At 37.9% G+C, this 15,804-nt stretch overlaps 1 protein-coding gene across 1 annotated transcript in view; it reads left to right on the forward strand.

Annotated features, from left to right (window-relative positions):
- The window catches only part of DTNB (dystrobrevin beta), a 120,317-nt gene that overhangs the window by 57,252 nt on the left and 47,261 nt on the right, over positions 1-15,804 (forward strand). Inside the window, exon 10 of the mRNA XM_083360882.1 lies at positions 11,535-11,612. Coding sequence (XP_083217008.1) covers positions 11,535-11,612 — 78 coding nt within the window. The remainder of the gene's footprint in view (positions 1-11,534; positions 11,613-15,804) is intronic.

A 15,804-nucleotide genomic window follows, 5' to 3' on the forward strand; every position in this document is an offset into this window, starting at 1 on the left:
CAAAGCTATATAAAAATAATTATGAAAAATTGTGGGGGAAAATTCAAAAAGAATTGGAGAGTTGGCAAAAATTGCAATTGACTTTGTTGGGACGGATTGCAGCAGTGAAAATGAATGTCCTGCCCAAATTTTTATTTCTATTCCAAATGATACCGATTCTTAAGAAAGATTCTAATTTGGAGGAATGGCAGCGTGGTATCAATAAATTTGTGTGGGCAGGGAAAAAGCCACGAGTTAAACTTAAGATTATGCAGGATATTCGTGAGAGAGGTGGCCTTAAATTGCCTAATTTTAAATTATATTATGAAGCTGCTGCATTAGTAGGAATAAGTGATTGGATCAATTTGACGCAATCGAGGTTATTAAATCTTGAGGGCCATGATTTGTTGTTTGGCTGGCATGCATATTTGTTGTATGATAAGAAGGTAGGTACTGTGTTTAGGACGCATATTTTAAGACAGGCATTGCTGAGAGTTTGGAAGAAGTATAGACATAAGCTAAGTTGTAAGATACCATTGTGGGCAATTCCAAAACACGCAATAGAAAATATACATGCTGGTTTCAAACACGATGAGACTACCTACAAGGAAATTTTAAGTTTGGAAAGGAATGTTTGGTGCTTGAAATCATATAGCTTCTTGCGAGAAGAGAAGGTTGTTCAAACATGGTTTCAATATACTCAGTTACGGGCCAGGTGGAAAGAAGACCAGAAAATTGGATTTGCAACGATTGATGAAAATCTGATAAAGCAAATTAGAAATCAGGGACCTGCACACATTAAACGGATATATCTTGCATTGATAGAGATTGATTCAGAAACAGAGCTTGTTAAGGACTGTATGATAAAATGGGCCCAAAATATTCAGGAAGTTATTACAATGGACATGTGGGAGAAGATCTGGGTGAGGAATGTGAAATTTACTCAAGCTCAAAATTTAAGAGAGAATTTTTATAAGATGTTTTATAGATGGCATTTAGATCCTAAAAAGCTTGCAAGTATGTACCCGAATTATCAGCCTAAGTGTTGGAGGTGAGGGGTTGAAGATGCAACATATTTTCACATATGGTGGACATGTAAAAAGGTTAAGGCCTTTTGGATTAAAATCTGGTGGAATATACAGAAGATCTTTAAAAGGAGGATAAAGTTTTGTCCGCAATTTTTTTTGTTGGGAATAATTGTTGATGCTACAGTGGTGGACTCTAAGTTGATGCTGAATTTAGTCACGGCAGCAAGACTTTTGATAGGACAATATTGGAAGAAAGAGGAGCTGCCGACCATAGAAGAATGGACTTTAAAGGTTTCCGACCTGGCAGAGATGGCGAAGATATCGGCTTATTTGAAAGATCACTCGCAAGAACGTTATATTATGGAATGGAGAAAGTGGATTGAGTTTATCCAGAATAAGTATAGGGTTAAGAAGTTTTATCTAGCATTCGAATAAGTCTTCTTTCGTGTTTTTTCTTTTCTTTTCCTATTTTTTTTATATATATTTAATAATGTTAAGTTTTGTTTGTTCTTATATAAGTTAGAGAGTGATGGATTTTAGAATTTATGGTTGTTAGTATATGGTTGCTTATGATTGCTTTTATATATATATACCTTGTATTTAGCTCTGGGAAGTCCGGGGGGGGGAGGGGGGTGGGGGGGAGGTAGGGGAGGGAAGAGGGAGGGGGGAAGGGGGGAGGTAAGGGGGGAGGGAAGAGGTAGGGGGGAGGTAGGGAGGGGAGGGTGGAGGGGGATGGGGGTTTTTAATGGAAAATTGTATTGTAAAACTTTTCAATAAAAAAAAAAATGTATATGATACCATATCTTTTGTTAAATGGCAATTTTATGATGGAGGCAAAAGTTTGAAATCATTCCTTGTTTCCCAAGGATGAAGTGGAATAATAGGTTCATAGGTGAAAGATATAATCAATCCGAATCTCAGTGAATCTCTGATGCAGTGTGTTATTTTGATAAACTAGAATGAAAGCCAGAAAAGATCTTTAAATCCTTTAAAATATTTAGGTACTTAGTGTAGCTTAATGAAGTACTGATGACCCATTCCCATCCTGTTGATAGCGTATTTTCAATACAGGAGCTTAATGGGTCTTGTAAATGCCAGTTAATGTGTGAGCACTTTCCAGAACATGCTGAAATCTCAGATGGCTATAAAACAGTATAACTGAGCTAGAGAAGAAGGCCTCATTTTCATCTGATAACTGCCAGCTGGGTTGGTGGAATTATCATTATTCTGTGGCTATGTAACAATTCCAGTCTGAATTTCTTGAATATATACATTTACTTATTTCAAGTCCATTCCAGCACTGCCTACTCTTATCTGGCAGCAGCTCTCCAAGGCTGTTTTTGAACTGAGAAATGTTTTTGCTCCCAGGAATTAAACAACCAACATTCTAACGTTTGCATAACACACTGAACTTCTAAACTTAGGTTAATAAAACACAGATGTGCATTAACAAAACTGGTTAATAAAACACAATTACTACACACAAACAATAGTATAGTATAATACAATGGCCCAATTAACACAATATGCTAAATCAATAATTGAGTTGTCATGCCAAATCACAAAACTACCCAACTAATCAGGTGTGTGGTATGAAGCCAGCCTGCATGAAAAACAGGTGATCTCTCCTTGAATTGAGATTCTCCCTATAATCTTGCAGGAGAGGCTAAAAGTGACCCCTGGGCCATATGCTGATTTCAGTCATTTGGATGTGACCCTCATAGTCCTTCTAAAAAATTATGTTTAATTTTTCAGTGTGACATTATATTAAACCTTATTTGCTCAACCCATAAATTAAATCAAAGGCAGTTTTTGTTCTACTCTCACCTCATTTTTACTTTTGGGAAGGCAACCCCTTGCATAGTGCTGTCCTTTGTCCCCAATGATGTTTAAAGACAGAATAAGTGTATGGCAGTTGTATAGGCTGAATAAATAATGGTTGCACTCTGGAGCTTTAAATCCATGAGACTACAACTGAAGTGAAGATACAAATATTTGGATAGAACTGAGACTTTAGGCTTAGGTTTCTTCATAGAGACAAGAACTGGACTGCACACATAAATAAGAGACAGCTAGTTATATTCTCTGCTAAAACTTTGTCCACCTTACTTCTGTTCTTAATGTTGTGCTGGCTTTGGCACCTTCTCTGGAACTAGCCTGCTAATAATGTGTGAAGCCCAAATTTAAATTAGCTCCCTTGAATGTAAGGTAACTTTTTTTATTTCTGTCCTTATTTTCATCCTCTACCTTCTCTATTTTGCTTTCAAAAAGATTCTGGGCTGTCAAAGAAATTTAATTTTAAACTGATGTAGATGAACTTCTGGCCGAGATTTGTGTGGTCTGATGTCAGAACTCTTTGTTGTTTTGTTGCCTGAGAGGGACTTAAATTCTGTGGTAATCTGGCAGTTACAAGGTTCAGTGAAAACCTGTAATTATTCAATAGAACAATAACTATGGTTTATATATTCTTCAGTAGGTTTCCTAAGAATCCGTGGAAGTAAAGACTAACAAGGAGCTTTCCCTGCCTTTTTTAAAATTGGGTTTATCTACAAAGCATTCTAGGTTATTTAAAGGGGCACTGCAGAAATGAATTATTCCATCAAAAGAAAAGTTAAAGTAGAAGCTGCCTCTGGCTCTCTCTCTCTCTCTCTCTCTCTCTCTCTCTCTCTCTCTCTCTCTCTCTCTCTCTCTCTCTCTCTCTCTCTCTCTGTATGTGTGTGTGTGTGTGTGTGTGTGTCTGTTCCCGTGTTTATTGTTGAAGGCTTCTCTTCCTTTCCATTCACCTTGACTGTGCAGAGGGACACTAGCTAGACAATGAAGAGGGAATTACTTTGTCACTGAACTGTTGTGATGGTACCTGCTCTCCCCTGAAAGCCAGGCTTTTGCATGTATAAGTTCCTCCATCACGTGCCAGTTCTGTTTCCTTGGAGACAACAGTGGAGGAGTGTCTTTGGATGCCTCTTCGGCAAAGGAAGGCAGAGGCTTTTGCGTTGAGCACAGAAGGTTTGCTGTATTTACTTGCTTCTGTTTTTTTGTTGTGCCGCTTTAAGGCAGGAAGGTTTTTGCATGCACTTTTAGAGACTTCCTCAATAGCCAACCAAATAATCTTTGAATGCTATTGATAAATTCTTACCTTTTCCAGTAATTCTTAGTAGCTCATGGTTATAGAGATGGATGTGAAGGATGAAGCTGTAGTAAAAGTTGCCGGGGCTTCCTTCCCCTCTAGCTATACATAGATTACAACAATGGCTGGAGACATGGGGATTCACTCAAGAGTGGTTTAATGGAATAGCTGCACAAAGCAGTAACTTCCTGCATATCTAATTTACTCTAATTTTAGAGCCAGGTTTGAAGTGTTTCAGGAATGAAGTCTTTGTGAAATAGGCAGTTCAAAGTCTCTTAAGCAGGCTTGGAGCAGGTGGGAAAGCAATTAGCAAAATACAAGGTCAATTGTTTATATTTCCAGTCAGCAAAAGGCAAAACTAATTCTTGGAAGAAAAATTAATGTAGATATTAACATTTGACATGAATTAAGGAAAAATAATTCAAATGATTAAATACAAATGGCAATTTAGTGATCTCTGGTTTTCCCCCCTGTATCTGTTCTGTAGTGGATGCATCAATAGTTCACCTTCTCCTATCCACACCACTACCCCTCCTTTTTTTTTTACTTTTTGGACATTTCGTAAAGCTGATGAAAATTTTAATCCATACTTAGTCCTCATCTTTGGGATAAACTAACTTAATTGGGTTACCTTGTTTGTTAGCTGTAACTATAATCCTGTGTGAATATTTTTATTACTAATATTATATAAGTAGTAATATAACAATATGTGTGTGTGTGTGTGTGTATACTTGATCTTTTAGCAATAAAAACTGTTTTAGTTTTTCTTATTCCATCCCAGTGTTCATTTAGTGTGTGTGTGTGTGTGTGTGTGTATGTATATATGTATATATTTGTGTGTGTGTATGTCTTCATTATCTTGTTGAAATCTTGGAAATCTGGATGCTCTCCTCTTCAGTGGAATTGAGTTTGATATGTTTGGTTGGATTACTGATGTGTGGCTTTTAAAACCTTTTAGTTCTGCTATCCAATGACAGATAGGACCATCAAGCTAGTCTAAGTGCAGAAAGCTGCTATCTGTCTGTTTCAGTGAATAAAATACTACTCTGTTCATAGATCACTCTGATAAGCTCATGTTAGAGTAATGTCAGATTTTCTTGTTTAATGGGTAACTTTCTCAGCCCATACATCTCTCCTTTTTCATATTGCTTAGTTCTCTTTCCTGGATAATTCACCAACTGTGATAACAAAAAGTTTTGATGTGAAGGATTCCAGAAGATAGACACTAAGCTATTGCCATATGCTGTACATACATTAAAAGGTTAGGATTTTAATCATGCCCTGAAGCCTACTTTCTTGACTTTTTTTTTAACATCTTCCCCAAGTACCCCCAAAGGAGGTTTTGCGTAAGAATTGTTATGAAATGGGCATCTCTGTCCATCTAGATGTTGCTCCATATGCCTAATTCTCAGTAATGCCTCAGGATTCTATTGTAGTTCCCTTATATTCTGTATATCTAAAATACCATTTTTGCGTTCTCCAACCCTGGGCTTTCTGCAGCTGGTAAGATTTAGATTTAGATTTTATTAGATTTATATACCGCCCTTTTCCCGTAGGACTCAGGGCGGTTTACAAGGTGTTTAAAACATCAATACAATACAAAAATTAAAAAACAATTAAAAATAATTAAATTCGATCCCTGAAGTAAAAAAATATAAAAACCCCAATTAAAAACTCTCAGCCTGGGCCAGAAAGCTCAAAGAGCCAGGTCTTTAGATCCCGGCGAAATGAACAAAGGTCGGGGGCAGTCCTAAGCTCCACGGGCAGCTGGTTCCAAAGGGCAGGCGCACCCACAGAGAAGGCCCTCCCCCTGGGTGTTATCCGCCGGCAGTCTTTTACCAGCGGCACCTTGAGAAGGCCCTCCATGTGGGAGCGCACAGGACAAAGGGAACGTGATGCCGGCAGCAGGTGTTCCCTCAAATATCCCGGACCCAAGCCATTTAGGGCTTTATAGGTTATCACCAGCACCTTGAATCTCATCCGGAGGGCAACCGGAAGCCAATGCAGCTCGCGGAGTAGAGGTGTTACATGGGAGTATCGGGAAACCCCCATCACAACTCACGCGGCTGCATTCTGCACCAGCTGAAGCCTCCAAGTGGTCCTCAAGAAATACTGCATGGCCCAGAATAATTTGTTCCTTGACCAATGTCAAAAGCAAATGTTATGAGAGGAAGAGTGAGTTTGGTGGATTAAAGCAGGGGTGTCAAACTCGCCACGTCACGTGACGTGTCGTGACGTATCATGACTTTTTTCCCATTGCCAGCAATGGGGTGGGCACGGTTTTCCCATGACGCATCCGGTCCGCAGGCCAGCAGTTTGACACCCCTGGATTAAAGCAACTGGGGTAGAAACCAGAAAGCAGTAAGTTCTGTGCCTGCCTTAGGCACAAAGCCAGCTGGGTGACCTTGGGCCAGTCATTTTCTCTCTCTCAGCCCTAGGAAGAAAGCAGTTTCAAACTACTCCTAAAATTCTTGCCAAGAAAACTGCATGGACTTGTCATGAATAATTGATAGTGCATAACTAATTGACAGTAGGGTTTAACTTGACTTGAAGGCACAAAAAATATTGAGACCACGGCAGTTGCAAACACAAAGCCTTGTTATCCTCGTGTCACTTGCTAGAGGCATAAAGGAAAGCCAGAGCCTGCTCTGGCTTGGCTTAAGATAAGTGGGCCATTGATAGCCCATACGTAAGTCTCAGTTTCATGAAGAGTCATACAAATTGTGTAAAATGAAAAGTGCTTTCAGTTTGGGATGGTGGTGGTTATTTTCATTAAATTCTGAGATAAGTTAAAGCGCTGTATCCAAAAGTTGAGTAAAAAAAACCCTGAAATTTGGAAGTAAGAGTGGATTTCTTTTTTCAGCAACTTTGGCTGTATAAAACTTTCTTCAAGTTGAACTCAACTTCTGGTGATCTCATGTGTATTTTAAGATTGTGATTTTTACACAGAGAATGATTGTGTAAAAACAATACCCCTATATTCCAACCTAAATCTTCTGATGCCAGATATAGTACAAAGTGACTTTTCTTTTACTGGTTCTGGAAAGCTCTTAGGACTTTCTGCAGACTGCATTACAGACTCCATTCCAGTTCACATGTAATCAACAAACCATTAACTTTCAGTGTTTGGGTCATCTTTTCACTTTCATTCCGACATTGTTGATGAAAATAGCTTGAGTTGAAGGAAAAATTCAATTTCTGTTGCTTTAAAAAAGCTAGAAGGCAACATAGCCTCAAACATTTCATTTTGTGTACATAGCCTTCATATATTAGCACTTTTCTTTTCAAGCTTCTTTAGTAAGAAATGGAATATCTTTGACTCTTGCATTATCTTTTAAACAAAACTATTTCAACCTTTTCCTGCAAGTCTACACATGTAAATGTATTTTTAGGATGGAATCCTCCTGAGGTGGCAAACATAATATAAAAAAATAGTACATCAAGCAGTAGAACAACCAGTAAGGTCAACAATCATGAATAATAGCATCCAAACTGTAATTCAAGAAGAAGCCTATAAAATCATCAATCAGTTTTTCTGAAGGCCCACAAAAATGGACCTGATTAACTGCCAGCAGAAGCTAATTTAATAGATGCAGAACTTTCCAACTTAGTGACCTAAATGATCTTGGTGACAGGCAATTTGAATGGGGCTCTGCTGAACACCTCAGAATGCATGAGGTTGGGTGAAGATGACGTTTTTGGGCTCTTCTTTATGCCCATTCTGAGCCAGTTTGGTGTAGTAGTCCACCAGGCTAGAATCTAGGAGACTCTGAGTTCTTGCTGTAGGCACAAAGCCAGCTGACTGACCTTGAGCCAATCAATCTCAGCTCTAGGAAGTAGGCTGTTTGTGTGTGTATTCCTATAGAGAGAGAGCATTCTACATTTAGAAGTGTGTGAACTTATCTATGCAAGAGCAAAAGCAAGTTTATGAATGGTTTGGTTTATAATAACCTACATGTTTCCAGACTGCTTTGTTTGCTTTCTTAGGCAATGTCAGCTTTTGTACTAGGCTGGTGTTTATGAGTTAGAATTAAAATCTTGTAGGATGGCAATTCTGCCTTATCTGCTTGGGGTTTCTGAATGGGGCTCTTATTGCTATTAAATGGAGACTCACCACAGGTGGGTTAACAGGAGACTTCCAGAAGATTGCTTGTGTTGCTGACCTTTGGTCTTTAAAAGATAAATTCATTTGCCCTTCTAAATGATACTGAATAGTGCTGTAACTAGATGCTGATTGTGCAAATACCATTGTTCTTAATTGTTAGAAAGCAGTGATTCGCCAAACTTTTACAACAGAATGGGTAAAAGGAATCAAATCATTAATCAACTGAATTAAATAAAGGAAAAGTGTAGTGGGACAATAAGAGTAGAAGGCTAATTGTGTAGTATGTGCTGGCAATGAAATCCCTTTCTTTTTGCCAGATGTTCATTTTTAAATTTATTTCCCTTCTTATCAAGAGTTAGCAGGGATCAAAAGTCTGAAAGTCATGGGGATGTATGAATCTGGAATGGCTTGGTGATAATTCACTGTAGAATATTATAAATCAGATGCTTAAGATAAAAAGAGCAACATAAATTAGCATTTGAAGGAAACAAAGAAAGCAGTATTGGCTATTCTCACTATTGTTCTTTCATGCCTACAGGAAACCAAACTTTCTACATGAAAAGTCCTTAATTATGTAGCAGAATAACTCATAAAGCAGCTAGAAGACACGTGATCTAAAGGATAGATTATTTTCTCATGCACATTTTTTGTTAGAAGCATGCAGACTATATTTTTAATTATTTTATTGTTTCAAGTAACTGTACAAATACTTTGATTTATGGCAGGATCTATTCAACTTGTTAGCCTTTGCCTTCCCTTATTTCAGGCTTTAATTTACACTAAGCAGATTCTAATGAAATGTTAATGGAAAATATTAAAATAAAAGTAAACAATTATTAAAGTAGCGGACTTCTCTTTGCAAGATATCTTCAAGAAAAGGCTGAACTACCTATCAGGGATATTCCAATTTCTATACCTGTGGTGAGCAGAGGGTTGAACTCAGTTGCCTAAATGGCCCTTCCAAGTCTATAATTCTATCTAATCAGCAGGAAATATTTATTTATTTATTTATTTATTTATTTATTTATTTATTTATTTATTTATTTATTTATTTAATTTGTATACCGCCCTTCTCCCGAAGGACTCAGGGTGGTGAACAGGGCCATAAATACCAAAATAACCAAAATACAAAATTAAAAACAAAATTAAACCCTAGCGCCCAAATGTAAAAATAAATTACATTAAAACAATAATTAAAACCCAAACCCATCAGACCAGGCCGGCTTGTTTAAACAAATAGGTTTTTAGATCACGTCGGAAGGAGCGAAGGTCAGGAGCCATCTGGAGCTCAACCGGTAAACGGTTCCAAAAGTCAGGCGCACCCACAGAGAACGCCCTCCCCCTGGGAGCCACCAGACGGCATTCTCCGACCGGTGGCACCCTAAGGAGGCCCTCTCTGTGGGAGCGCACTGGGCGGAGGGAAGTTGATGCCGGCCGCAGGTGCTCCCTAAGGTATTCCGGACCCATGCCATGTAGGGCTTTGTAGGTCATTACCAGTATCTTGAATCTCACCCGGAAGGTAACCGGAAGCCAATGCAGTTCATGGAGCAGAGGTGTAATATGGGAGTATCGGGAGACCCCCAACACAACTCGCGCGGCTGCATTCTGCACCAGTTGGAGCCTCCGAGTGGTCCTCAAGGGCAGCCCCATGTAGAGAGCGTTGCAGTAGTCTAACCGAGAGGTCACGAGCGCATGAGTGACTGTACGCAAGGCATCCCGGTCTAGATAGGGCCGCAACTGGTGCACCAGGCGAACCTGGGCGAAGGCCCCCCTAGTCACAGTTACTATATGATCTTCTAAAGAAAGCTGTGAATCTAGGAGAACTCCCAAGTTGCGAGCCTTATCTACGGGGGTGTGTGTAATAACTCACCCCCCCATAGTGAGAGATGGAATGATCTGAATTTCCTGAGATGTGTAAGTTCTGATGATTTTGCAACAAATTTCTGTTGTTTTTTAATTCATTTTGGAATTCTTAATTCTAGCAGAAAACAAAGTACATTTCCATAAGACAGAAAATCTTTCCTCATTAGTTTCTAATGCATACATTTACAATGACATTGTTCTTGTTTCTTAATCAAAATCCATTATAGTGAAAGTAGATAGTATACAGTTAATAAGTGGTTGAACTGATTGTAGATTGATAGACGATTTGAGATTGCTGAAGAGACAATAATACTGTATTTTACATCTTGGACTTCTGGAAGGAATGCTAGTCTTAGAGGCAACTGAGGCTTCTAAATCTGACCTCTAATTTTGGGTACAAGCAATTTGACATGAGCCTTTAATATAATTACTTTTTAAAAGAGCAACCTAATGCTTGAATTTCACTTCTTCATGCATTCCTTGCATTCCTGGTTGCAATGTGGAGGGAATAGAGATTAATCGTTGACCTGCTGAAAAAAACACATTCTTTGGTTCTATAATTGGAAGACTCTTTCAAACCCCACATAATTGACTTCAGACACGTTCCAAGATCTTTACTGAAAAAGAGAGTGGTGCATCTGTCAATTACTCTTGTGATAATATTAGAAAGTCTAAAGGACTCATTTTTTCCCCAGAACTTGGTATGTCAAAAAAGATAGAAGTGAGCATGCAAAACTGTGATTTTGCTTGTAAGGAAACCTAAGGTTGTGGTGGTGGTAGTGTTGTTGTTGGGGTTGGGTTTTGTTTTTTTTTGGTTATGAACATTTTTGCAATTGCATAACTATTCTGAGCCAGGATGAATTCCTTCCATACTTTCGTGGCCTTGATTTCTGAAAGCAGAAGTTCCTTATGATACCTACTAGGGCCTGGAAAATCCCATAAGGAAGTAGAGCCTTCTCGGGTAAGTTTTCTATTTTGCCTGCATCTGAGGTGCAAAGGTGAGGTGTTTTGGGTACTTTAAATTGTTTATATTTCACCTTCCCCCATGAGTTCTATGTCATTTATCGCAAGTTCTATAATGCCTGTGAGATGAATGCCTTTCTTTGTCTGGAAATGGTCCTGATGAAACTGATGAAAAAGCGTGGCAACAACCAGGCAGGGTTCCGGTATCAGCGGTTCTTGCTTTTGCAGCAGATTAGGTAAAGAAGCCATTTCAGCAGGGCTTTTTTTGCCATAGAATGCTCAGAACGGAGTTCCGGCACCTTTTTTGGATGGAACCTTGTAGGGTAGGCAAGGCGGGTTGTATGACACGTGTGAGTTCCGGCACCTTTTTCTTTTACAAAAAAAGCACTGCATTTCAGTAACCACTAGTAAGCACTTTCCCCTTATTCTGTCTTCCTGGAGCCTAACATCCAACAAACATTGTCTATTTCAGCCCTTCTCGGCCTCTCGCTAACATGAACGATGCCATGGTTACCCATGTGTCCTCCGGAGCCCCCACGCCAACAAAAAGGTAGGAATACTTGGGGATGAGTGGGCGCTGTAGGTCTTCTCTTTGAGGTATCTGCATTTGGGGGAATTGCTGCACTCAGCTCAGATATTTGCCTCTGGATTACAAAAATAGTGATGTCCTTGTATTTGAGTTTTTTGGTATATTCTAAAGCCATTTTTGAAACACTAAGTCTCTTCCTTTGGGCTTGCTACTGCACGTGGAAATGCTGACTGTGGAATAAAGCTTTGTTTTGACACTTGAATGGTTCTACCCCCACCCACCCCCCAAATATACATAAATAAGAATTTTTTAACAGGAATGAGTGAGGTCTTGAAGGAAGAAAAAGTGGAGCTTCCTGCAAGCAGAAAGTTCTCTTTAGTCCTCTTCTCCCTGACTCTATTTACCATATTACAAGGCCTTTATTAATATTACTGCATTGGCCTTAGAGTTCTTAAACTGAACTAAAACATGTTCAGTTTACAAAAATAAACAAAGAGACTATGGACACTTCTTCAGCAAGAGTGTGTGTGTGCGTGTGTGTGTGCGCGCGCACGCCCATGTGTGTATGGAGGAGGAGATCTTTTTCTCATCTATGCTGAGAAGGTGTTACTGCTTACCAGCCATGAGATCTGTATGCTCTCATAATTGGAAAATCAAATTTTTATCTACTGAATTTAAGAAAACCACCTTAAGTGAACCTGCTGCCGCCTGAAAGGGCTTCCAACTGAAGAGGGGAGAAATAGTTTTCACAATTTTTGTCTCTGACACAATCTTTTGTGTAATACACCTATTGTGTATTAGAGACCTTTCCTTCTTCTTGTGAGCAAAGTTCAGTTGTACCTTCTTTTTAAATTCATTTATTATTTACTGTTAAAATTTATTGGCCACCCATCTTACCACAGGGCAACTCTGGGCAGCTTTTTATTTATATTTAACAATTACTATAAAGAGTTTTTTTGTTCCTATTGTGTAAATAATGTATTTCTTTTTTATTTTCTCTTATATAAATTTAATTTTAAAAGTTTAAACTGTATAGGGTAAATATCTTGTTTCTTAATTTGCCCGGGTAGACTTGCTAGTGTAATTAGTCCTAAAGGACTATAGCAATTCTTGTATATTAGAGTTAGATAGGATGAGCTGCATACATTTCTGCCATTTCCTAGGGTTTGAAGAGACAAATACTGCCATTTTCAATTCTGTCCTGTTTACCTGCTAAGAACCTCCACCAACCAAGATAAAGGGGCCTGGTGGTGGGTATTTCCTGAAGCAGCTCCCTACTTCTGAAAGAACTTGCTCCTTGATGCATGGATGGCCCCTATTCTCATGGCTTTCTAGATGCACATGAAAAACACATTAGTCTCCCAATAGGATTTTGGTGAATTTTCAGGTCACTTGAATCATTTGACTCTGTGGGCTTACAGGCAAGAACACACAAACAATACAGTGATAAAAATTATCAAAATCTCCAGCAAATATAATTCACTAATCATAAAACAATAGTGCCAAATATAATCAAAAGTTATCACATACTCTAGTGCAGGCATGTCAAACTCACGACGTCATGTGATGTCACGCGACATATCGCGACTTCTTCCCCAATGGGGTGGGCGTGGTTTCATCATGACACATCTGGCCTGCTCTAGTATCTTTGTCCGCCCTCAGTTTGGTCTCGTAAGGCAATGTTTTTAAAACTTCATGAATGTAAGGGAGTGAGAACATGATTTTTCTATCTGCCGGGAGGCCATTCAATAGGAGAAGCCCTTCCACAAAGAATTCTCGTCTCTTAAGTTCCCTCTCCTCACATCTCCCAAAGAATGAAACAATCAGCAACTCTAAAGGCATGTGTTAGGCAAGCAGATCTTGTTTGGTGTGAGCTATTTCAAAGGCAGCCAGGATCCAGGCAATGTAGGCCTTTAAAGGGGATTACCATTTTCTTGAATTGTACCTAGAAATTATATGCCATAATGTTCCCAGGTAGGCTTCTGAAGACTGCATCTGGGTTTGTTTGTCACACACAGTACTGAACATTTTAGAATTATTTATTTAGAATTATTGATTATAATACTCAACACTTGAATGATTTTATATGTAGATAATTCATTGTGGAAACAACTGCATTTACTGAAGATACATGATTTGATCTATGCACCAAAACACATCATAGAAGACTATAGCAACTAGTCAACCTTGACTGCTCTTGAAAAGGTTAAGCAGGGTTGGACCAGATTTATTTTTTTTATTTTATTTTTTTTATGCTGCCCATCTCCCCTACGAGGTGACTCTGGGCAGCTTACAAGTGATAAAACAGTAAATGAATTAAAATATGAAAACATTAAAATTACACAAATTAAAATATTATTAAAAACTGTGCTAAACCCAAAACTAAGAGACTACCAGATTGGTCTTTGAACAAAAGAATATCAGGAAATCCTAAGTTTTCTACCAGACTAGGAAGTTGAAAACAAAATCAGGAATAAATGCAACGGCAAAGTATTTCTAGTAAATCTAGCCAGGAAGCTAAGTGCTTGCATTTAGGAATCAGGTGGTTAGTATGAATTCAGAATGTAATTTTCCATGCCAAAGAAAACAATGGCTCTTTTTACACATAATTCTAAACCAGAGGGGGTTTTCCCCCCATTTTTTAAGGTAAGCCATAGTTAACTAGCTTGTACATAGTGCTACCATAATGCAATGTGCCCATACTAACCAATAGTAATAGTATAGTATATGTTAATATACGTATATAGTATATGTTAATATACAAAGCCAATGCAAAAAAGCGTTAAGGCTTAAGAACCTGTTGTACTAATTTGTTAGAGACTTGTAACTGTACAGTAAAAATAAAAAAATGAGATTTAAAAAAATCCTGCATAAATAGAAAAGTCAGCTTCAAATATTTCTGCATACAAATACGTATTTTTCTCTTACTTTTCCTACTAATAGCTTTCAAATCTCTCTACTCTGTTAAAGCTGAAATGTAGTTGATAACCTGAAGCTTTAGCATTGCTTCCAATAGCTGAATCAATAAAAGCATCCCATGATTTCTAATATGAATCTTCTTGAATTTGTCATATTTTCTCTCTTCTCTTAGCCTAATATGCCTGGACTTGGTTGTGAATCAAGAATGCAGCTAAATCCTGTGTGATTTGAAGATATTGTGAGTTTAGCTGACTTATGAAAATGTTTGTCATTTAGAATGACAAATGTTTCTTAATGATTGAGAATCTCTTTCCAGCCTTTCTACTAGTAAGAAAAGAAAAGCCATCTGTATTTTTTTTTAAATTTAGAGGCAAAAAAAGATTCTACTGACAATTATAGGAGATTCGGAAGACCTTCAGTTTTTGTAGGAATCAAATGTAGTTTCAGTGATTTTGCTAACACAGGAGTTTATTTTGCTTGCATTATAACCTGCTTGAGTCAGTGTAAATAAAGCAGAAATTACAGTCTTGAGCAAGCTCTCCTTCAAAGGAACCAAACTTTATCTTGCTGCCTTTGGATTTGTTAGTGCATGAGGAAATAGGAACCATTGATAGTGGTTGTATGATTTCTGGAAAAAAGAAGAAACAGGACAATGCACGATACGTCCATATTATATACTGTACAAGGATTCAATCTACAGTGTGCTGCATAGACAGAGATCTGTATTTCACACTGAGAAAGACGATGGAGTTATCGAGATTTAAAATACATAATGCACCATTTGATTCATATATGCAAAAAAAATTGCATATTTGTTCTGCAGAAAACTTTTTAGGATCTTTAATGCCAATGTGCATCGGATGAATATGTCCAATGAACTAACAATTTCAGGCTTCTATTTCAGGAAGTCTGAAATCAGTTTTATAGTTCAGGTGCCCAATTCTATTTCAGGACTATCAAAACCATCCTGTTAACTCTTGATTTCAAAAAATTAAATATTTTTTTAAAAAGTATATTGAGAATATTTGAATTGCTAACAAAAACCTTATTATTATCCTATTTCCATTACTACTGAAAATTATCAGATTATGCATTACATTTTTATGCTAACACAAATGTGTTTTAAAATTCCGAAATAAATACATACAGTACAATATTCATACAATAGCTACCTAGCATGGTGAAATTTTTTAAAAAGATATTTAAAGCTTTATTTGATAGGTATATTTTTAACCTGCAATTGGCATTCCAGTTCAAGTTCTGTTGTGCTTTTCCAAAATGTTTGGAATGTACA

Source organism: Vipera ursinii (genome assembly GCF_947247035.1).
Source record: "Vipera ursinii genome assembly, chromosome: 1".
In the NCBI taxonomy this organism is placed as follows: Eukaryota; Metazoa; Chordata; class Lepidosauria; order Squamata; family Viperidae; genus Vipera; species Vipera ursinii.